This window comes from Fundulus heteroclitus, chromosome 16 (genome assembly GCF_011125445.2).
Source record: "Fundulus heteroclitus isolate FHET01 chromosome 16, MU-UCD_Fhet_4.1, whole genome shotgun sequence".
Lineage (NCBI taxonomy): Eukaryota > Metazoa > Chordata > Actinopteri > Cyprinodontiformes > Fundulidae > Fundulus > Fundulus heteroclitus.
The window spans coordinates 9,367,958-9,393,109 of NC_046376.1; the positions used below are offsets into that span (position 1 = coordinate 9,367,958).

General features: G+C 40.5%; 2 protein-coding genes across 2 annotated transcripts in view; both read right to left on the reverse strand.

Annotated features, from left to right (window-relative positions):
- map3k3 (mitogen-activated protein kinase kinase kinase 3) overlaps positions 1-1,778 on the reverse strand; it is a 31,082-nt gene extending 29,304 nt beyond the window's left edge. Inside the window, exon 1 of the mRNA XM_036147740.1 lies at positions 618-1,778. The gene's annotated coding sequence lies outside the window, so the exon portion shown is untranslated. The remainder of the gene's footprint in view (positions 1-617) is intronic.
- Positions 1,779-5,917: 4,139 nt separating this feature from the next.
- Positions 5,918-23,846, reverse strand: limd2 (LIM domain containing 2). The gene is made up of 4 exons (XM_012878809.3): positions 23,631-23,846; positions 10,303-10,347; positions 8,611-8,747; positions 5,918-8,516 (listed from the first exon to the last, which is right to left on the reverse strand). Exons 1-4 carry the CDS (start codon positions 23,631-23,633, stop codon positions 8,357-8,359), a joined length of 345 nt encoding a protein of 114 aa, XP_012734263.1. The 5' UTR covers positions 23,634-23,846; the 3' UTR covers positions 5,918-8,356.
- Between the last annotated feature and the right edge of the window lie 1,306 nt (positions 23,847-25,152).

Genomic DNA, 25,152 nt, shown 5'->3' on the forward strand with positions numbered 1-25,152 from the left:
AAATAGCAATATTTAACTGTGTAATAATATTAAGTGAGCCACTTGTGGTTTTGGAACTGCAGGTTTCAGACCCCTGATCTAGCAGTTGAACATTTTGCCCCCAGCTCAATACGGCTAAAGCTAAACGTGAAACATCTTAATTTCTAAATCCTTCTTAGAGTAAAACTGTATAGGTAAAAAATAAAATTGGTCAAGGTGACCAATCAATTATGGTTTCTTTGCCATTGCAAATAATTATTAGAAGTTTATTTAATGTTAAGTCTTTAGTACAGGGGCCATAACAGGGGCCAGTACCATTTCTACAGGGGCATGGGCCCCTGTTGGCCCCTATCTAGAACCGCCCCTGCCAAATATCCATTAAGCGTCATACTTAGTCATTTTAACAGAATTTTGAGCACATTGTACCACATAAAATCGGTCGGTAAGCACAACTGTAACCATATATAAAAAGGCGCAATATCAACTTTGAGAAAATTCCAGGATTTCTAAGTGCGCCTTATAGTCCAGACGGTAAAACTGTTCATTTGTGTTGAGTAAATATATGTTAAACAAGTGTGTAGGTTTTCGCCCACGCCAGAAGAAGCAGAATCATCCCGTGAATGCCTCCCGGGCCTCACCTGTAGCCTCAGGTAAAACGAACACCTCCCGCCTGCAGCCGACCCGGTCACCGGTATCCTGGGGCGGCAGTGGAGCGACGTATCCCGGAGCTTCCGACGTCCATCGGGGGCCCCCTCTCTCTCCCCCCCACCGTCAGACCAAAACACCCGGGTGACGGGGTGAGCGTGAAGGCGCCATGGAGGGGCTGCACACACCCCCACCGCCCAAGTATCAGGGGGGTATGTCTTCTTTCAGGAGAGGTTAGCAACAAAAAAACTGATAAAAAGATAAAGAAAGGCGGAAAATGCTCCTATATGGAAAACAACGCATCCAACAGCTCCAGATGAGGCCGCTGCAGCCTCGGATCTTTGGAAAACTTAAATTTCCAAAACATGATCGACAGTCTCTGGATTCTTTTTTTCAGGCTTCACTGACAAAAAAACAAAAAAATTAAAAAATCTACCAGAGGAGGTGTAACTGTTGCCGTTTAGCCTTTATTAAATCCATTTTATGGGCTCTCCAAAAGGGGCGGGCCGCCTTAAATCTGTAGATTTGCGCAAGAGTTCGTGTTAGATATCTAATATATGTATAATATAAAGATGAAATACAAGCTGCAGCAGCGTTATACTTTCAGAACAAAACAATAAGAAAGCAACGACCGTTAATCCGAGGTAAACTGGCTGTAACGCGATCCTGAATGTAATGTTAGCAAATCTGGATAAAAAAAAAAAAAATCCTGTAAAAGAGTTCGACAAAACTTTAAAGTGAAACTGTTTAACAAGTCCCACTCGAGTTAGCGATGTAACATTACAGGGTTTGTTTTATTTTATTTTCATTTGTGCGGAGATGAGAGTTGGCCAGCCCGCAGCTTTTTCCCACAACAAAAACAAACCGTAGAAACGTTGATCGACCGAATACGTCAAACTTCCTGACAGCGCAAAATATCTCCACCGGAACCCGCCGCTACTCCTCCAGCAAGTCACCACAACCGCTCCGCCGAGGCGGCGTCCATCGTTAGCCCGGCGCTTTGACGTCCTGCCCCGTCCGGCACGGTTTGAAAACGACCCGGAGCGATTTTTTCCACCCCCGAGGAATTCCTGATTGACAAACTATCCAAATTAGCGCCGTCAAGATGCGGGGACGCGCTGTTACTCGGTAGAGGGCTTCTCGCGGGAACGCGCATATTATCGGCGGGGCGGAGCTAAACGGTGACGTCCGTGAGGCGTTCAATAGTACGGGAAAAAATGGGACATCAACAAAAGTTATTGCATTTTATAAGCTAGAGCAGGGGTCGGGAACCTGACTCTGGAACCGCAAGAGGATCTTAATTTTTATTATGGCATTTAAATGTAAAAATGACAATAAATGCATGTTTTATCAGCTTTTTCCTTCCACAGTGGCTCTCAATTTTTATTATGGTATTTAAATGTAATAATGATAATGAATGCATGTTTTAGCAGTTTTTTTCTCGGAATATTTGCTTTTAATTTTCACAACAGAATGATGCCAGTAATATTTAATTTTAAATAAATATTTTTTCATTATGTTGGAAACTAGGCAAGGCAAGGCAAGGCAAATTTATTTATATAGCACAATTCAGTACAGAGACAATGCAAAGTGCGTTACATGATTAAAATATAGGAATAAAAGCAGGTAGGGATAGAATGTAGAAACAAAAAAAGAACATTAAAAACAGTAAAACAGTTTAAATGGAACATTCAAAGGCAATTTTAAACAAATGTGTTTTTAATCTCGATTTAAAGGAACTCAGGCTTTCCGCACTTTTACAGTTTTCTGGAAGTTTGTTCCAGATAAGTGGAGCATAGGAACTAAATGCTGCTTCTCCGTGTTTGGTTCGTGTTCTAGGTATGCAGAGCAGGCTGGAGCCAGAAGACCTTAGTGGTCTGGAGGGTTGATACACTGATAACAAGTCTGTGATGTATTTATAACTGGAAAAAAATCATAACTATGATTTTTTTCCACATCATTATCCACAAATATCAACATCCCGTCCATCCTCTTTTATTAAACATCAAAATAGACAAAAAATGGTGTTTCTTTAACGATGGCCACATATTTCCTACAGTAGATCTTTATCAAAAATTATAACTTGTCTTTTTTCAAAAGGCCAGGCAACCATTGTGACTCTGAACGAGATTAATTCAAGTGGACTGTAAAGGTTGCAGGCCCATGCACTAGATCAACCTTTGAGAAGTTGAACGCTACTTTATTGGTGCTGCGTCATACGAAGGGCTACCTGTACTAACCTTTGAACTAGAAGAGTCAGAGCTCACCTTAACTTTTTGTAATATAAACATGTTTTAATGCATTTATCATTTTAAATATATGTAAATACAAGTACTTCAACATTTATTGCAGTTTATAAGCTAGATCAAGCAGGTCCCTGTACTGTTGTACAGGGACCTGTACAACAGTACAGGTCCCTGTACTGTTGTACAGGGACCCCCCCCAAATGCATTTCAAGAAGGATTTGGACCACCAGCACATGTGGCTTATGCAGATAGAAGATTTTAGCTTTTGATTAGAGCAAAATTATTACAGAAAAGTAAAAATAATACAATTAAAATTTTTAACTACAACACAAAGAGTTCATCTTTTAATAAACACACTTTTGACATTCTCTGTAATTTCATAGTAAAATCTATCCAATGATATTTAGTTACTGAAATGCAGATGTTGGTGCATTAAAATCTGCTTTGAATTCAATAATTATTACCCAAAAACGGTTCTTACATTGCAAGACCAAAAGAGTTCCGTTTATTATTGTTAAAGAGTCAAATAAAATTATTCAAAACAATTTACAAACCGGATGAATACAATTAATGAGCAAAACCCTTTTTTAAATTTTGTTTCTACAATAATGTACACATTTCCTTTTTTTTTAAATTCATTTTTTGGCCCTCGAGTTCCTTTGACTTGACAATCTTAGCCCATGTAACGTAAAGTTTGGACACCCCTGAGCTAGATCAACCTTTGAGAAGTTGAGGGCTACTTTATTTGTACTGCGTCACACGAAGGGCTACCTGTACTTACCTTTGAACTAGAAGAGTCAGAGCTCACCTCAACTTTATGTAATATAAACATGTTTTAATGCATTTATCATTTTAAATCTATGTAAATACAAGTATGATTAAAAAGGAAGAGCAACTAAATAAAATAACATTTTAGATGCAGCTTACTGTATGGTTGTGCCATTTTTTAACAGGCTTCTGGGCACTATGTTGGTGACCCCTGAGCTAGATGCTTTTTTTTTTTTTTTTTTTTTTACTTATTTTATGATATTGCAAAATATAAACACTTCCCATTGCATGCTGTTGTCTAAGCAGGTGGCTAACCACAACATTCACAATAAGGGTCTGATCAAATAATGAATCAACCATTACATCCTCCTGCTGGAGGCTGTGGTACATAAATGGAGTGTCCTGCACTCCATTTATGTACCACATATGTAGTGTCTCCATGGACATGAATCCCATAGTAAATCTACGGTATCCACTGAGCTGACTCAGAGAGGGCCTGCGTCCCAGAACCTCGATGATCTCCAGGAAGCCCTTCAAGAAAAATGGAGCGCCATGCTTCAGCAGACAGTCAACACCAAAGGTTACAGACATTGATATTTATTTGTTGAGTTATACCCACCATTGTGTAGTTTTATTTCCATAAATAGTTTGAGATGAAAAAATTACTAAGGATGTGTCTCCCACTTTGCTAATTTATTATTACTGAATACCAGTGGTTCTCAAATGTTTTCTATTGTGCCACCCTCGAAGAATGGAAAAAAACAAATATTTAGATCTCCCCATCCCAACAAGATGTCAAAAATGTCTTTATTTTTTATTTTTTATTTAATTCACGTAAGCCGTTGCTCTGAAGAGTTTCCAGAATCTATTTTACATTTTATAACGGCAACTTTTCAACATTGCCACATTTTAGAAACTATATATTAACAACAGCATTAAATGTTTTGGCTAACCCATCCCTCCAGTCAAAACAAAGAATGAAATGCAAAAATTTTCACTGCCTACAGACACAGCATGTTCTCTCTGGAAAGAGAAGGACGTCAATTCCAGGTAGATATGAACCCCATTAAAATGCATACCTGAAATAGACTAGCTTAAAATATGGTGAAAATAATATCATGACGTTGATATTAAAGACAGAATAAAGTTACATTAAGTTTTTTACTCTTTCAGTTTATTAACATTATATGTGTGCAGAAATATATCACTAGCTACGATCTGAGGATTACCCAGAATCCCTTGCTACTGTCATTCCACTGACTGCAGGTACAGATCGAACAGCAGATGGCGCTGTTGTCCCATTTACCAGGATTTAATGTCCCCACGGACCTTTTAATTGAAACACCTGCGCTGTACTTTCTGAATCAACGCTGTAAACTGAACTTTTCACATTTCCAAGAGTAATCAAATAATCTAGCACATAATTAGTTGTATGGAAACATTTTATCCATATAATTAGTTAAATCTAGGGAGAAGAAAAAAAATTGCACAAGGTAATGATCAGCTGAAGGATAACGCATCACTAACGTAAAGCGTGCTTCATTTGTCCTTTTCTTCTAGTAGAAAACAGTCAACAGTGTGCTGAGAAATGCAATTATTTTGGATAACAGGACAAGAGTGAAAATACACTTTGGAAAACACTCAGAAAATGAACGAAAATTACCCAAGACTTCACAGGAAGTCCAACAGAGTCTGGTTTCATTTATGAAATGAAAAAAAAAAAAAAAAAAAGAACTGATTCAAGGCTTTAGTTCACCATTAAATAATTACTAATAAAGTGTTGTAACTAGAGCAGTAGTGGCTCTGAAACATTAGTTTTTTTACAGCTTTAAAATGTTTTCCTTTGGTCCCCTCCTACCAAGAGAAGCAACTGGGACGCCTACTGTTTAAGAAACAGATTTAAAATGATCAGAGCGAGCGATAAAGTGCAAATTGGTATGTTACTCAAAATAAATACTAACACTACAAATCATTTCTTCCTAGACATCAAGTTAGCAAATACCTTTCGAGTTTCCCGTATCACAAATTCAACAGAAAGCCACATGTATTGAATCAACACCAGCATTTTATTGTTTTTTTTTTCTCCAAAAGCATGTAAAAAAAAAAAAAAACTAAATAAAGAGAAAATGCACAACAACTGATTGTGTATAATGGTGGAAAAAGGAGCGGGGCAATTACGTCTGAAAATGCTCCATAGCACAAATAACCCACAGGTATTCAGGGGAAAAACGAGGGAAAGACTGTAAATACAGTCTAGGCGTCTTTTTTTGCTGTAAGGCCATCTCAAACCCACAGGTCAAGTCTGGAAAACAGAATACACCTTCAAAGATGCATACATTATTAACGTCCCGGTGACAACAGCGATAGAAAACAGTCAACATGTACGTCCAGCACAGGAAAGAACAGACTTAACATTATATCGTCACACTGCAGTCATTCACCTGAGCCTCTTGGCACCAGTGTAAAGTGTACCTTTTCTGCTTTATTACACTTAAAAGCATGCAGCTCACTGATTTTGCTGTTGTACCTTGGCAAACTGCAGAGGATGACAGACGCAGCATTTCCAAACACAAGCCACTTGATTTTAAAGCATTTGCTTTGAACAAGAAGACAATGTTAAAACTATAAGAGTGCATGTGTAATTATTAAACGTGTGGATAAAAGAAAGAACAGCTGCTGGTTGGTTGAAGTGATCTTGTTACAGAGTGAGACTCTAGAGTGAAGAGTGTTTTTCTTTAAACATTTTTTTTTTTTTTTTGGAGGGGGTTAGTTTTGTTAAAAACACAATAAGGTCAACGACTTATTTCAAAAGGATCATCTCTTTTTCCCGAAAAGGTATGTGGTTAAATCTCTTACTCTCTTTTCTGCACAGCATGCTCAGTTTCACAGTAAACTTTCCCAGTCACAAAAAGTCCTTTGTGTCATTCAAGTGTCAGCAATATTCACACGTTTTGGGAAATTAAGATGTTTTAAGAGGCTTTGGAGAGCAAAAACACGGAAACCTTGATTGGCTGGATTCTCTTGGGCGTTTCGATTAAAAAAAAGGGATGAAAAGCGGGCCGGTGTGCAGCTGAGACAACATTATTCTAAGAGGCTATGCTGGGTTCACAGGCAAATTCTCCGCGGGGCCCTTTCACACTAGACGTCACTGACGAACCTTCCCCAGCAGAGGGCGCTCTGCTATGGGGTTTTGCATGCAGCATACAGGCCTTACGTCAGAGGCTCAAGCCTCTCCATCCACAGGCTGTACAACTAGCATTTTAAGAATAGGTCCACTTGCTAGACTGCTTGTTGAGCATGAAACAGAAAACATGAAGAGAAAGGGAATAAAAAAAAAAAGTGAATCTTGTCCACCTTCTCTGGATTGAGACGTGGGAAAAGAAGTGGGCACAGTGAGGAAACAGGATACCGCCACGTCTCTACAAACTACCTAGTTGCATGAATGCCACATAATCCTAAGCACTTGAATGAAAGGTAACTGGACTTTTTTCCCCCTTGCTTCGCGAAGATGCTCCATCTCCTAACCCCCCTAAAAAAAGGCCTCATCCACATCTTCATGAATCAAAACATCTAGTAGACTAATTCTTTAAGAATTTAGGATTAACAATCACAATCTGCACAAGACTATCAATGACTAACATGCCTCAAACAACAGAGGAGCTAAATTTTCTCGCCCGCATTCCTATATAAACAGACAAGGCCTCGGTTTCCTTGTGATTTCCATGTTTGGTAACTGTGTGTTTCGCTTGTGCAAAGTGGGAGTACAGTTAAGGTGGGGGGGGGGGGGGGTAAACGGGCGACGATCACGAACCACGGCTCTATGTACAGGTAGCATACATAACACAAGTTTCAAGAAATCATTTCAAACTCCAGCGGCAGAAGCGACAGAGGATCTGGTGTGTTTCCGCTCCGCATCGATGAGACAAAACCGTTCACAGCACAGGACGTAGTTACAGTCGAAAGGTAAGAGACCCAGCCGTACTGACATGCAAGGATAAGACCGATAAGTCGGTCTAAAAACAGGAAGGGGGGGGTGAATTCGGACATGGATGAAAGTAAGTACGGGAGTTAAAACATGAGGTGAGCTGTTGCCAATGTGCACGGTTGTTATACAGTACTCTGTACCCTGTTTGTTCCTGAATATACGAAGCAGAGGTCTGGTCTAACAGCGTACCACTGTGAAGGATTGTATATACATTTCTGTGTTGGTGGAACGGGTGGAATCTACATATGTCCTCGATCGTTGGGTAAAAATTGACCTGAGTGCATGCTCTATTTAAAAACATTTGATGCTCTGAAACTCTTCTGAAATGCCTGAGGATGTGGTAAAATGTTCAATAGCGGTGCAAATTATCGTTATCGGGTATCAAAAAAAAGAAACAACTAAAAGTACATTTTTATGCGCTCCTCATATCAGGGAGCAATTTTGGTCACAATCAACTACCAACTCCAAAGAGGAAATTGGAAAATAAGATCTAAAAAAAAATAAAAAAGGTTTTCGATACAATTTACAGTATCTCCAACCGTTTTGATGCTATGGGTCACTTCTAAGCGGTTTGTGCGTGTGTCTGTTCAGATGGCGTTTAAAAACAAAAAAAAATTTAAAAAAAAAAAGCGTGCGAGCGCATGGTCGAATTATCTGGGCCCCAGCGTAAGGAGGCGCGTGTTCGTCGCAACATGCCGGAGGTGTTCAAAAGGACAAAAGAAGGCAGACGTGATCAGGGCGACTTGGTTATATTATCCGACTCCTTGGCGCTCCAGAGCTCTTTGTGCTGCTTGCGTCCGAAACCCTCGTCGTAGTTGCCTTTGCTTTTGAAAAGCTGCTGGAAGTGGGGCTTGCAGTAAAACTCGCCTTGGAGAGCGGCGAAGGAGCCAAGGCTGCGGGGAAAGGGGGTAAATCACAGAGTTAGCTTACCGGGCGAGGAGTCAAATGACCATGCAAAGCGACGAAACCCGAAGCACACGTACTCACCTGAGTTTGGCTTTGCAGTGCTTGCAGCAGAAGCACGCCGAGTGGAAAACCAGGTTGTTGGCAACCAGTCTCTCCATCGGGTAGACCGTCTTCTCACATGTCGCGCACACTTCCTTCTGCGTCTTGAAGCTGAAAGACTGAGCACATAAATACGCCCTTTACATTTATTCTGACGGCGACACACGACGCATTGAGAAAGTATGAATTCCACGATTTGTCACGACGCAACCAAAAACACATACAACGCATATTACTGGGGTTTTATGCAGTAGGCCAACACAAAGTGGTGTATGACTGGAGACAGGAAAAAAAAAGAAAAAAAAAGGCATGCATGGTTTTCAGACTGTCTTTACATGTAACACGGAGGGCGTTGGTTAACCAATAACCATGATTCTATCATTTCTGGGCCACCTGTTGCTGCATTTACAGCTGCAACACTTTAGAACATGTCTCCACAAGATTTGCATAACTAGAGGCAAAATTTTTTTGCCCATTCTCCTTCACGAAGCAGCTCATGCTCAGTCATATCGGCATCTCGTATTGGCCCAGGCTCTGGCTGGGAACACACGAACGTGGTTACTCTGCAAAAACGGACCTAAAAATAAGTAAAATGTTCTTAAAATGAGTGTTTTTGTCCTTGATTTGAGCAGGTAAATTATATTATCTGCCAATGGAATGAGTATTTTGACCTCTAAAATAAGATAATTAGACATCCTGCACTTGAAATGAGACGATGGAGATGAATTGTCCCTGTTTTAATTGCAAAAATCTTATTTCATTGGCAGGTCGTCTTATTTACCTGCTGAAATCAAGGACAGGTACACTCATTTTAAGAAAAGTTTACTTATTTTTAGTTCCGTTTTTGCAGTGTAGATCTACACATCCACTTGAGGCCTGGCTGTTTCCCTACGGTACGATTCAGCCGCCACCATGTTTCCCCCGTGGGGTCGGGGCGTTCGGGGGTGATTTTAGTGCCCGTTTTCTCCTTCAGCTGTCGGCTTCCTGGATGCCTTTCTGATCTTCTAACCCCCAGCTTGTCGGTTTAGCTGAACCAGCGCGTCTTGGTAGGTCTGTGGTTGGATTATGTTCCTTTAATTTTCGAATGTTGCACTGAAGAGCGCTCTGCAAGACTTGAAAAGCTTGGTCTCCATGAGGCCGCGTGTTCACACTGCAAAAACAGAACTAAAAATAAGTAAAAATTTTCTTGAAATTAGGGCATTTGTCCTTGATTTGAGCAGGTAAATAAGATTATCTGCCAATGGAAAGAGTAATTTTACCCCAAAAATAAGATAATTAGACATCCTGCACTTGAAATAAATTGATGGAGATGACTTCTTCCTATGTTACGTGCAAAAATCTTATTCCATTGGCAGATTATCTTATTTACCTGCTCAAATAAAGGACAAATACACTAATTTCAAGAATATTTTAACTTATTTTAGTTCTGTTTTTGCAGTGCAATAGCGTTCACAGAACAGCCGTCTGTACCTACATACGCACGCAAACTGCACTTTTTTGGATCTTTTATTTTATTTTTTTTCTTCCCAATTCTCAAGAATGCGACATTTTGTCTCCCTCCTACAGAATCCCGTCAAACCCGATTAGAGATTGTGTTTGTAACAGGGCAAAATGTGGAAAGGGCGATTTGTCAGGGTACAAGAAAAAGCATCATCGGCTTCCTGGTGAGATTACCTTAGATCGCTGGACAGATTTGTCTTCTGTGTTGGCCCGGGTGTCCTGAGAAAAAACAAAAAAACACAAGACAATGAACATATTTGCCATTTGTGCGAATACTAGGGCTGAACGATTTTGGAAAATAATCTAATTGCGATTTATTTTTCTTAATATTGCAATTTAATGCGATTTTTTCCCCCAGTTTAATTTATCATGTCTTTTTAAACATATATAAACAACAAATCATTTTGTTTCCTCGCTGTGCAGATTAGTTGCTAAAAGACCCACAGCATCTAAACTCAGAGCAGAAATGATTGCGTTCTGCCTACAATATATTTCAACCAAAATTGCAATTTTGACTTTTCTCTGCATTAACCACAAGCAACAAAAATGGCGTCTAAATAAAGACATTTGTAAACAAGGACTATTCAAAACAAGAACTTTTAATGTTTCTATTAATCAGAATATTATTCAAGAGAACAGCTTTTAGTTGATTTGGACATCAATCCTTGTTGAACATAAAGTGCAACCAACAAGCAAGTCTATGTAATAAACTGATTGACCTGTACTTAATGCTATGTATGATTATATAAACTCTAAAACAAGTAATAAAATTAGATTATCTCACTGCTGCAACTGTCTTCCCTTCCATGTGGAGGCAAAACCACTTTAAACATTTTACCAACACCTAATGGACGTGTCTAATTCCCTAATTGTTACATTATATTGAAAATGCGATTAATTGTTCAGCCCTAGCGAATGCATTAACACATGCCTACCGAGGCTGAAACTTATCTGCCCGTTGATTACATATGACAGAACCTGTTTTATGGTGGCTACTGTTCAGAGCGCCCGTTGTACCTTTATCAGGGTTTTTGTGTTAGCAGGGTGATCTCCTTCTCTCCCCCCCCCCCCAGTCTCCATTTGCTCCGTCTGTCTGCTTGCACCCAGGGGAGAGGATCAGGTGCCTTCTGTCTGATCCTACGAGCCGAGCTGTGGCTCTGCGTGGAGTTGCCCACAACATGGCAGAACCCCACGAAATCTGCCTTCCAAGTCAGGGAATTTAAACCACAGCGCTGCTTCTGTCCATTTCTATTTTCTACTTAATTCAGCTTTGAGATCAGACTGAAAATGTTAGCCGCCTGCCATCGGACTGGCAAAAACAATGTAGCTAAAAAACTCCAAAACCTGAAAGATTTCCTGGAAAGGTGAAGAAAAAAAACACACAACACACACAACACCAGCCGTAACTATAACAGCCTTCAGGACTGTTACGGCGGACCTCATCCAGCCACAATCAGGCGGATCATTAAAGCAGACAATAAACCCAGAAACGTATTAAACACACGGCGGCTGCCACAGAAAAAGCTCAGTGCGATGAAAAAAGGGCAGCCTGTGTTGAGGAAGAAGGGGAAAGTCCACCGCTAACTTTCCTACAAGCTTCTTATGTAAGTTTGGCTGGAGCTGAAGGTGTGCAACAGTCGCAGTATAAGAAACATTCACTAATTAGATTTGTTTTTTTTAGCAGTTGCAGTCTAAAGTAAGCTGATGATAAAAAGGTGAAAAGCTGTTCAGTACTCATTTTAGGTTCCTTTTGGATTCGCATCTGCATGTTTCCAGTCATTAAAACGATTCTGATGTCAGACAAACATATTAAAAATGTTGAGTTCATTTATTAAGGGAAATGGTTAACCCCCATGTGGAAACCTAACAACTTCTGGCACCCTGGGTTCAGATCACCGTCCTGCTGCACAGCCCAGCTTTGCTTGAGCTTTAGGTCACAAATAGGAGGACGGGGCGTTCTCCTGCAGGATTTTCTTTCCCGAGAGCCGGATTCATGGTTCCGTTACTTAAAGCAGCAGCAAAGCAGCCCCAGATATTAACAGGACACATAAATAAATAAATAAAGGTTCCCACTTTATCTCGTCAGTCAACAGTAGGGCTGGACGATAATTCAGTAACGACATATATCAATGATAGAAAAAAAAGGGTCAATAAAAAGTTCAATAGAACAGTTTTCCTTCCTTTTGCATTCTAGCCAATCATGTACGTTAATATTACAGTCATCACATCCTCCCAACCAATCACAACGCAGACCCCGGAACACTCAGTCACTAAGCTCCGCCCCCTTTAAAGAGTTCGGAGAGCACGTGCTCTTTTTCATTTTTTTAAAAACTTGTAGTTTAGGTAAAAACTTGGTTGAGTTTGAATTCAGTGTTTATGTGTATCTGTATCAAAAAGTAGGTCACTAAGCAACAGCATAAAATGGCCACGGCTGCACTTAAAATCTACATTTTGAATTTGTTGATAATTATCGACATCGATCAATATTATTTCTATTTTATGCTTTTTTTTTTCTATATCGTCCAGCCCCAGTTCACAGAATATTCTCCCAAAGGTCATTGAGATCATTTTTGGTAAATATGAGACGGTAAGTAAATTGGACAGTAATGCAAAAGACTCGTCACAAAAGCTGCATGCAGGATTTAGCTTCTGTTGGTTCATCAGCGAATGGAAACAGCTCTTTGAGATTCACCTCACTGAAGCCATCAATGTTATATTTCGGATTGTTGATTGTCTAAAGTTGCTCCAGTTTGCTCTGAAAAGGGTCAAAGGTCCAAAGGAAAATCTGAAGGATCTTCACAAAACCCCAAAGAAGAATTAAACACAGCCACTTTAAAAGACTATATAAAAAAAAAAGGTCTGATTTGTAAGCAAACCATTAAGACACGTGGTACGACCCGAGATTTTAATCACAGCACCACACTCTTGTTCGCAAAAGAACAAATATGGTCTGAAGACGCCAATGAAAAATGACAGAAGTCGGGTCTGTTTTTCCCCTTTTCTATAAAAATCTGAATTATTTTCACGGGGAATTAATTGTGAAGTGTAACGTTGATCCTCCTCACTCGTCCATTTCTGCACCGGGGCCATCTTGGCCAATCCAGCATCATATTTATACTCACTTCATCTGCGGCTCTTTGTGACTGCTGCCAGCCACGTGCGCGCTATATTAACACAACAGGAAAACAAATGGTGTTGCTTCCGCTTTCGGGCAACCGGATGACATGTTTTTGTGACGATTAGTTCATTAACAGTGAAGCCATGCGTCTCCCTGCTGATGCAATCGCATCCAAACGGTCAAGCATCTCTCCCACATCCCTGCCCCCCCCCCCCCCCCCCCTGAGAGCAGTTATTATGCTGCTGCTCTCTGATTATCAAGCGCACGGCACGCTACACCACTTCCTGTGGCTGTCGTGCAACTACAGAACCTGAACGCTTTGATCTCCGCCAGAAACCTTTTTCGAAAAACTGGTGGAAACGAAGCTTAAACGTTCAAGTTCTCACAGTGAACTCATAGCTACTTCAATGGAGGGCTGCAGGAGCGCATATATTAGCTAAATCATATTATTGCAGCCATTTAACGAAGATTGAGACCTATATTTTTCACTTACATCTCACAGGTTTTTTTAGATTTGCATGTGCCATCTTGCCTGTCTTTGCCTTATATGTACACAAGTGTCTGTTTCCCCAGACAGCTCGAATGTGGCAGGAAGTTGTTGTGACACATCTGTGTCTCCTGTGCCTTGCAGGGCACCAGAAGACCAGAAAAGCAACTCCACTGCATTCCTAGTCCTGTTTGTTATTGTCTGCTGACAATTACATGTGCTTAAAAAAAAAAAAAAAGTGGAAGAAAAATAAGCATTTGCGTGATAAAAGCCAATGCGGCCTCATAAACAGGACACCAACGTATAAGGGGAAATGAAAAACCTCTGCGAGCAAAAGAACAAAGTGTTTAATAAGAGCTTTTATGGTGGAAGTAATCCGCTCTGCTAAACGCCGTTTTAGCTCTGGAGCAATCTGCAGCGTGTGGGAAACCAGAGCCAGCTGGAGTGGGGCTATCTTACCAAACAAGGAGCACTTTCAGCCCGAGGGCTCACATCGTCTTGCAAAAGAGCTCCGACCCTAAGCTCACAGCATCGGTTCCTCTCTCTGAGCCGTCGCTTTGGGTTTGATCTCACCTGCGCACGGCTGCGTTTGTGTGAGACAGCCGGAAGCTCGGGGATTGATCACCACGGCTTCCTCGGTTCTCCTCTAAAACAGCTTCTGCATTAGGCTACGTCTGCCCTGAGATTCATGCTCAACGTTTAGGAGGCCCGCGGGCCGCTTAATCTCACGTCTACGTACCGTTTCCTTCTGGGGATTAAAGAAACATAGACATGATCAAAATGTCAGATGAGCCTTAGATGTGCTAACAGGTGAAGTCTGCTTTAACAGGTATAAATCTTCTGACCGAAGCAACAGCGGTTGCTTTTAAATACTAGTCCTGTGATGGATGGCTGCAGCCTCCAACTCCCACCCGATGACATGTTCGGCTCTGAAAAGTCGTAAATCCTGCAACTTCTTTCCAGTGAAACAATTTAAAGGTACAGTAACAGTTCATATGTGGCTGACGAAATTATTACAAGACCCTTTTTGCGTCATGCAAATGCAATCCTTCCAAAGTGTTACAAAGAGGAACTCTTTACTTGAACCTCCTTAAACTGCTGACTGACAGTACATTTCAGACTAGATTTTATCTAAAAGCAAAGCGCTGGATGACTCACCGCAGCAAAAAGACAACAACTCTTGTCTCTGTCAGTTGTCCAAATAACGCATTCACTCTCCTGTTCCTTATTTTTAGAAACCCGATTATTGTATAATCGTTGAGACGGCAGCTTAAACACGAACCGCTCAACTTAACCGCAAAGCTGTCCAGAAGTTTGTCGTGAAACTAAACTCAGAGTTAGAAATGTAAGCCAAGAGTTCCTGCAGGTCTGATCTCACTGTGGATTTCTTTGTGGATCTGGAGGTCATCGTGGCATTCACCCTGACTGCTAAAACAGTTGAGCTGGGGGGAAAAAAATAAGATAAATAGCCTCATTTTCACTGTAATCTCTCTTCAAGCAATAAATCCTGCAGAGACTACAGCGGGATGGCTGGGAAAAAGGGAAAACACTCCAAACTGGCACGGACAGAAACTCAGAAAAACCACAACTTTACAGTGAGTAGGAAGCAAAACTTAACGGAAACTCTAGATGCCGACTAAAGCAGATTAAACTTGTATGAACTGGACTCGTTTGCAGGGGTCTGGTTAAGGATTCAGCACACCAGTCTGCAGAGTAATCACATCTGGTGACACGGAGAAACGTCTGGTCGGCCGCTCTTTCACTTCCCTGGCCGAACTTCCTGCTGTAACACGAAAATGACGGGGCGATTTTCCGCGCTGGGCGGCACGGGGCACCCGCCGCAATATCTCCATGTTGGCTAACAGATCTAGTTTGGACTTCTCGTCTGATGAGGAAGAGCTTCGAAAGCTGCGTCATTAAAGGATAACACTGGCTGCCAAACAACCGCTCATTGTGTTTTGTGTAACAACAACAACAACAAAAAAAGTCCCTGCAGCCAGGTAGGGGTGGGACATATGCGATATTAGATTGTGAAGAATTCCAACATGCTGATGGATTATTAAAATCAGGTTTTTATCTCGTCTGTCCACCTTTTTCTTCCTGGTGCGGCTGGAGGATTGATTAGGTTAGCAGCTTCTGGTATGAGAGCGGCGGGCAGCAGCGAAGCGGCTTGCATTGGTCTGCAGTAAACTCCATGTTTGAATAAATGATTTATTCAAACATGAATATATATATTCATTTATAGTTTAGTTATCTTTTCTGTATTGTCATAATATCTGGCCATGCTCCATTTGTGCATGGGCTACGACTGGCCAACACAGAAGAAATGTCGGCTTCTTATTAATAAGAAAATGACTATATTTTTAGCTCGGTTTACCGGTGCAGTGGAGTTACAGCGGCAGATAAATAAATATCCTAGTCTATGTAACTAGAGGCAGTTTCTTTAGGTCATCCCCCAACCACTGAAAGATGACGGGAGTGGTACCACAATTTGTCCCGCCTAAGATGTAAAGGTTAATGTTCCCTCGTGTTTCTTTACCCAGTATTTGCTCTGGAATAAACTGTTTACATGTAAAAAGGCTAGTGCACACGATAACAATAAGCTGCCAACAGAGTTAAAGCGATGCATTATGGGATAGAGGAAGAAGGTTGATAAAGCAGAAGCAGCCGTCCTCCTTTTCCTTTAACTTCATAAACTAGCTTTAACACAGCGAGTGTGCATGTTGGATGGATGGTTGGATGGATGCACAAACCAGTGCATGGTTGGATGGATGCACAAACCACTAACGGATGGATGGATGGATGGATGGATGGATGGATGGATGGATGGATGGATGGATGGATGGATGGATGGATGGATGGATGGGTGCCCAAACCAACGCATGGTTGGATGAATGCCCAAACCACTAATGGCTGGATGAATGCCCAAACCAACGCATGGTTGGATGGATGCGCAAACCAACGCATGGTTGGATGGATGCGCAAACCAACGCATGGTTGGATGGATGCGCAAACCAACACATGGTTGGATGGATGATGCACAAACCAATGCATGGTTGGATGGATGCACAAACCAACACATGGTTGGATGGATGCACAAACCAACGTATGATTGGATGGATGCACAAACCAACGCATGGTTGGATGGATGATGCACAAACCAACGCATGGTTGGATGGATGCACAAACCAACGCATGGTTGGATGGATGCACAAACCAACACATGGTTGGATGGATGCAGAAACCAACGCATGGTTGGATGGATGCACAAACCAACGTATGATTGGATGGATGCACAAACCAACGTATGATTGGATGAATGCCCAAACCAACGCATGGTTGGATGGATGCACAAACCAACGCATGATTGGATGGATGCACAAACCAATGTATGATTGGATGGATGCAGAAACCAATGCATGGTTGGATGGATGCACAAACCAACGCATGATTGGATGGATGCACAAACCAATGTATGATTGGATGGATGCAGAAACCAATGCATGGTTGGATGGATGCACAAACCAACGCATGGTTGGATGGATGCACAAACCAACGTATGATTGGATGGATGCACAAACCAACACATGGTTAGATGGATGCACAAACCACTGATGGATGGATAAACCACCATATGGTTTAATAGCTGGATGGATGGAGGGATGGACAAACCAGTACATAATTTAAAAATATATATAGCCACGTTATATTCTTAAAATAAGACCAAAAACCGTTTAATCATGATAAAGTAAAGTAATCTGCACCAAGCCTCCTTCTTAATAGTGTTTTGTTTGTCCTTTTTGAGGCTAGATAAAGGTTCACCGCCAGGTGGATGACCAGATATAAACAAACGTGGCGCCATCTACCGATAGTATCACAGAACTATCATAATAAACGTAATGCCGGTTTGCTTAAACAGTAAATAACTTGTAAATAATGGCGGACCGAGCCTCACCCTCTTCAATGCCTCGCAGTAAAGCGGCAGCTCGGTGTGATCGAAGACCAACCGTTATTAATTAAATAAAACTATCTACAGCAACTTTAAGAGCCTCATATCAGAACGTTTAAGTCTGAAGTCAATCAACCCTGTGGTCACATCTGAGCAATTGGCAGCTTTATTGTCTGCTTCAGTGAACACCAACGTTCAGACTGTATTCCCAGCGACATTCCAGTTTTTCCCCTCTTGGAATCAGATATTTATTTGTGTTTTTGTGCACTGGATCTAGGACTTTTCTTCATTGTTTTGTTGGGAGATGCTAATAGCCGTTAGCCGCCTCCTTGTTTTAACCCCTGCTGGGCATGCGTAGTGTTGTACTTCCTCTCTTATTAGAAATAAACCAAAAAGGCTTTATTTACTAACAAACTGAGCAAAAACAAAGCGTAAAACACCAAAATAGCAACTAATACGCCAGTTGGACGTGATGATCTTTCATAAACACTTTGTATGCAAACAGAGTGAGCTACTGACGTATACATTTTACAAAGTCAAATAATGTGGCTATGTACTTTTAATAGACATGGAGGTATTTATAAACCACAATACGATTTAATCCATAGATACATGGGACGTTTTGATAATGGAGAAGGAACTAAAGAGTGGAAATAATAATTCTTAACTTTTCCAAACATTTTTTTCCAACTAGAAACGGGTAGAAACCATGTCAAAGCGTTAAATGTCAATTTTACAAGCTGACAACCTGATTGGAGTCTGCTTAAAATGTTTTTGGCATAAAGGTCCTGTTCTACTTTTTAATCGCCTAAGAGGTGATAAAACCGTGAGCACAACTTTACGGTAAAAAGATGCGATATGTGCGTTATGTTGCCCAACCCTACTGCTGGGTGTAATTTTAGTTGACAGGAATAACTGTTAAAATTAAGAAAGCGTTACAGAGGAAAAAGTAGTTCTCGTTCAATACTATTTGCATGTAGAAATGCTTAGTAATAGCATGTGATATAGCGTGACATTGGCTTTCTTGCAGAAAAGTAGGTCTTTGACCACAGAAATTTGACAATGCAGAAAATGTAGTTCCTACTTTTTAAAAAAACTCCCCAAAGTTACTGTGAAACCATTCAGGATTCTCTGGTAAATAAATTAAAACATTGGCAGTCAGGTTGCTGGTTTGCTGCATCAGCTGCTTTTATTCCTCATTTAATATTCCAATAAACATAACCAATGGTTGACTGGATGCTTTAAAGACGTGCAGCCTTCTGCAACCTTCCTTCAGCAAAGCAACGTTGTTTAAGAAGGATCTGAAAATAGCCACAAGTGCTTCACCTGATTAGATGTTATCGCGGAACAGAGAAGATGAAATATTTCACAATCAAATTCTTCTCTCTGACTGGAATTCAGCGGAGCAAGCCTCATCCAGTCCTGGAAAAAAAAAACAACAACTAAAAACACTACCGACATGCAAATATCTGCTTTGCAATCGGAACAAGATTTCCATTGCAACCATACGCAGAACAAAGACAAGAGCTAAGAAACAATCTGTCACTTAATCTTAAGTATTTCCTTCTCCTGTTTGACACGGATCCTCCATGTTACAGTAAATATTGAGCTTTCAAAGCTCTACTTACTTGAAAATAAAAGCACCTTACAGAGTTGCTGCTAGTTAATGGTTCGGTCATTCCAGCCCAAAGGTTTCAGTAGGCAGCGCAGGCAGAAATCCGGCTCAGCCCACAACAATATAACTGGATAACATGAATGCCAAAGTCAAAGCTTGATTTGTATTAGTTGTGAATAAAATCACCTGTGATTTTGGTATTTAAAACTTAAGAAATATGACTACGGTCTGTTTTACATGTGAATCTCGACAGAAATTGGAAGCAAACGATACAAATCAAAGCGGGAGGAATGCCACTATCTTCTGTCTATGACGTTTCATGGAGGTCTACAAAACCTATGAAAGAAGATTTGTATTTGCTTAAGAAGAAGAAGAAGAAAGGAACCACCCATCCCCTTTAAGAAAGAGGTATTTGTTCTGTGCCGAATGAGGACGGGAAACTCCCCTACACACAGCTGAAACTCAAGTATATGTTTTATCTTAAGAACATGCAAACATTAAATCATAATATTCTATAGTTATGCTTTAAACTTGGACTTTTGATGCAAGGCAACCCCCATCTTACCCACCTTTTTTTTTTTTTTTTTTTTTTAAATCAGAAAGCCACTCCCAGCATGCACAGCAAATCAAGTTTTAGTGCCGTTAATCGTTTAACGTAAGAGCATATGGTTCAGTCAGACTACATTAGTGCTTACTGCTGCGTTGTACAATATCATTTGTCCACAGCCCCATCTGTCAACTGCTTTCTGGGTACACAAATGCGACTGTGACATATTCCCACACGACCGATTCACATATTTTACAAAAACTAACAAATATGAGGCGGCGGTGTGGCTGAGCCGCCGTCTCTCACAGTCAGACAGCCTGAGAACGGTGGCAGGAAATGAAAGCTACCGTGTTCTTAGTTAAGCCTCGTAGCCATATGCTGGGAAAATAATTAACAACCGATGAGGCTGCAACGCTTTGGATGGATAAAAAAAAAAAAAACGTTTTAAGAGCTCAGACAGCTGATAGAAACTGCTTGACAACACTAAGAAAGATCTGCTGTCCTCTATCAGTTATTGAGTTTTACTCTACAGCGAAAACATTAAGAGAAGAGAACATCTTATGGGGTTCCCTGGACATTTAAGAGACCGTTGGTTTCACGTTCTACAACGCATTATGGTGCACACTTTAATCTCTTGGGTTACGACTGTACGGTTTGGGATTACATTTGTCGGATATTATCTTGAAATAAAAACCGGATCAGCTTTTTTCACTAGTTTTGGAGAGACCTTTGATTCTACGGCTCGTGCTTGAAGGTTCCTCTTGAGCTTGTACAGGAATAAGACGCTGGATTTTTGCCAATTAAACGCCCGGGTTAAAGTCGGGTCATGCAAATCGGAGATGTCAGGCTTCTAAAGTCATTCATGATTACAATAATACAGGGGCTCTTCACTGACATCAGCAAACATCAAGGTTTAAAGAGCTAACTCTCAAAAGGCAAAACATCCATAACACTGGTTCTACGGTTTAAGTCCTTTAAAAGGACAGTGTGTAACTAATTTGGCTTTTAATTAGCAAAAATCAAGTATTGCTTTTATAAATACATATTCTGGATAAGTCAAATAAAATTAAAGCGTTAAAATTAGCTTAAAATTAGTTGTTTATGAATACATAGGTGTCGGTGCACCCAATGGCAGGCGCCATGTTGAGTCACTGTTTCTGATTTCAGTACAAAAATAGACAAACTTGTCAATCATACATGTTTCCCTCTCTGTCTCCTATCTGAAGACGCGCTGTTGGTGCAGGAGGAGTATAACCAAGCAAAGAAGACCGTAGATCTTTCTAGTTGCTGTTGAAATGGAGGACCATCCATAGTCTTTGCCCACCGAGAGGAAAGAGAAAGTAAATAAGAAAAATAAGAAGTAATAACCGGGAGAAAACGAACGTCTATATCGGCGCAGCTATTATTACCAGGTGGAGTGGAGACAATAAGGGAGCAGGGATTTAAAACGGATGTGGAGGTTTCAGGCTTTCTGCTGGACAGCTACAACAATTAAATCTAACAGTGAAGTTTATTTTGGTATTACGTTAGAAACAGGGCAGTGTGGTCCAGCAACTACTCCGTCCTCCTGGCAGAGACGGCTAGTTTGTTCGTCTCCCTCTCAGGGAGTATGTGTGTACGCGGAGGGAAATCAGCTTGCCGACTCTCTATTACTGTTTATAATCGCTCATTTCAGAGCCCAAATAAAGCAACAGCATGATCAGAAACAAGCCCGAAAAAAAAATTTAAATAAAAAATTACTCAGGGAATTTACAAGCGACTATAAACAAAAAAAAAAAAAGCAAGCGGACTTAGCAACAGTGTCAAAAACCATTTCACACGATGACAGTAACTATTAGCCATTAGCAGTTGCTTGGTACCGATTACAATTACACCCCTGGGTGGTGCGCCAGTGTGTAAATCCTACTCGCTGGGGCTTTAATTGAAATGTCAGAGAAAGTGACTGGAGTTTTCTCCTGCTTTGTGGAGGATAGACCAACACATCTCTGCCCCTCCCCAACCTGTTGCTTTGCATTACCAAGCGGTTGCCCGAAAGAAAGCTGCTACACTTTTTCCATAGGTACCGTATTTTTCAGACCATAAGGCACATTAAATATTCTTCCCAAGTGTGTAATATCACTCCATCCCTTCGCGTCCACAGCTCTCTCCTGAAAGGGAGCTCTGTTGGGAGGACAGAGTAGTTGGACTACACTGCCCTGTTTCTAACATAAAGCCAAAATAAACGTAACTTTTATATTGAATTAACTTACTAGGTTTATTGCTGCTAGAATGTACTCGGGGCTGCCTTACATGAATGCAATTCTAGTTAAGACGTTACAGTCAGGCAGTCTTGTAGACAGCTCAGGGGTCCTCAAGTAGTGACACAGAGTACCGTAATTTTCTGAATATCCATTGAGCGGAGCGGCTTTGTTGCTTACCAAAGTCGTACTTACACATTATAACAGATTTTTGAGCGCATTGAACCACATTATATTTGTCAGTCAGCACAACTTTAATCATATATTAGGTGCACCTGAATTATAAGGCGCACCATAAAAGGATTTTAAGTGCACCTTATAGTCTGAAAAATACGGTAAAAGTAGATGGTTTGAGCATATTTTCAGCTGAGCTTAAACATGGACTGTCATAGTGTGCAAACTACAGGAGTATTAAAACAAAACTACAGATGGCAAATCGTGAGCTGCGTGTCTGCTAAGCAGCTGACTTCAGGCTAGCTTCCCACGATGACTGACAACTAACTAACCAGCTGATATCAGCTTCTTATACTTGGGTTGCTTTATTAAGACCGAAACAACAAAATTATACATTAAATTCTTCCTTTAAAAATTTAAATATTAATATGTTTTATAAATGAGGATAGGTATGGAATGATTCATGCTACAGTGTGAAGCACCAGTAGAATCAAAAGCAACTTTTCTGTTTTAAATAAAAACTATTGGACCATGTTTTTATGTTATTTTTATGTTTTGCTTTTTTATTTTTATTTTGTATAAACACCATATAGCTCTCGCATATTTTTAACAACAACCTCAAACCGACCCAAACCCAGACGAGCTTATGCTCATGTGTGCAGGCTTCTACAGAAAAAAAAAAAAAAAATGAATGATTTAAAAATGTAAATATGTTGATTCAAATAAACAATGCCTCGCCGCTCCACGTCTCATCTACGTTTATTCCCAAGCGTATCTTTGTATTTCTTGGCTACATGAAGGAGATCCAGCTGCCAGGAGGTAGTGAGTCAGCTCTAACACCTTAACTACAAGTAGGCTGTGCCAAGCCTCGGCTCTGGTGCACAGAATCAAACAATAACATTAACACTCGCCACATTATGTTCGGCAACAAACCATAAAATGCAAAGTACGGGGCATATATTAACTGCTTATCAGAATAAAAACGGCAACACTCGCATACGATAAATGGTATGCCTCTTAAATTTAAGGAAGTGTGTGTGTGTGTGTGTTTTTTTTATTTTTATATATATTAATTAGCCTTTAAGCTAGCTGAGGGGCAGACGTTCCAATCGGCGCACTGTTAGCATTTTAAAGCTCCCGGCGGGGGGTGCTATTTAAATCCTTAACCAAACAAAGCTAAACCTTTCAATTAAATTACAACTATAATTTTTTTTTTCAATAAGAATCCAAGTTACTGGGTGGTTAAACATTTCAGGGTAGACGGGCATCATCATCATCATCATCATCATCATCAGCCTCATCTCAGAGAAAGAGAGGAGGCTGCAGACAAACGGTGCAAACCAACGGACGGAGAGCAGGAAAAAGCAGGACCCACCATCTGCGCTGTTTGTGTCTGCGGGGCGCCGGCTGGCAGTAAAATCTTCTGGCTCCGAAGCTGGATCCCAAATCGTCGGCTCTATTTTTTTCCCCTTCTTGCCTGAGAGGCTTCGCGGTGGAGGCTTTCAGCCGGCCGGTGAGTTTCTGCCCTCTGCTCCGCTCCTCGTCTCGGTTTTCAATACAACAGTTTTCTTCCTCGGCAGGATGTCGCACGCGATTGGTCCGCATCTGTTCCAGAGGCGTTCACGGTCTGTCGGACATAACGCAAACCCCGTTAGGAATACGACGCTCCTGCGATACTTACCACATTTATGAACATATGTTAGGTAAATTAAGAGGACGGGTTTACGATGATGGTATGTTTTGAGCTTTTGGTGATAATATCTTTCTGAACTTCAAGTGTGGTTATATTTGCCTTATTTAAATGTACTTTTATTGATAGATGTTATGCCCAACTTTGTAAGTTGCTTCTGAACATGTCATGTGCAATTTTGAAATCTGCTCCCTATTGGTCAGAATCTGGTATATGGAGCTAAATTGGGGCCAAAAGTTTTCTTTATTTGAAAAACAAAAGAAATTTTAATTGAAATTAAAATGTATTTTTTCAAATTAACAAAAGTTTGGCCCCAATTTAGCTCCATACTAGAAGTCCCACAAGATCTTCTCCATTGTTCTCAGGGAAGTTTTTCAGCTTCCGCTTTCCTCTACTACAGGAAAATAGACCTGTTAATTGTGATATATACAGTTATGTTACACGTTTCAGTTATATATATATATATATATATATATATATATATATATATATATATATATATATATATATATATATATATATATAAGACCTCAAAGCCCTTGACAAGACAAACAGGTGCATTTTCTAAGCAGCAATATATTATGAAGTCAAACTTTGTGATATATGTGTCTGTTATTTTGTCATATAAAGTGTCTTACAAAAATAATAGGGTTTGCACTATTTTAAATATAGAGCCTGCCTACTACTTTGAAGATGTTTTATGATCGTTTTATTGTGAAGCAGAGAAAAATAACCAAGATCAAGATCCTTGACTGTGCACACAATCATTGCCAAGTTATTGTATTTGCTGTTTAATAACAGAAATAATAACAACAGATAACAGAAACCACTGTTTCACTGTGAGGATGGTGTTCTTGTGGTGATGGGTTGTGTTGGGTTTGCATCAGCCAGCTTTTTCCTTGGTGGCTAAAAAAATTAAATGTTAGTCTCACCTGACCAGAGCACATTCCTCCATACATTTTAAAGAGTTGCCTATATGCCATTTGGCAAACTCAAAACATGTCTTTTTCTGGTCACTCTTTCATAAAGCTCAGCTCTATGGAGCGTACAGCTCACTGTGGTCCTATGAACAGAGCCTCTAATCTCTGCTGTGGAGCCCTGAAACTCCTTCAGGGTTACCTTTGGTCTCTGTGCTGCTCGTTGATTATTGCCCTCCTAGTCCAGTCTGTGAGTTCTGGTGGGCGGTCATCTCTTGGCAGGTTTATTG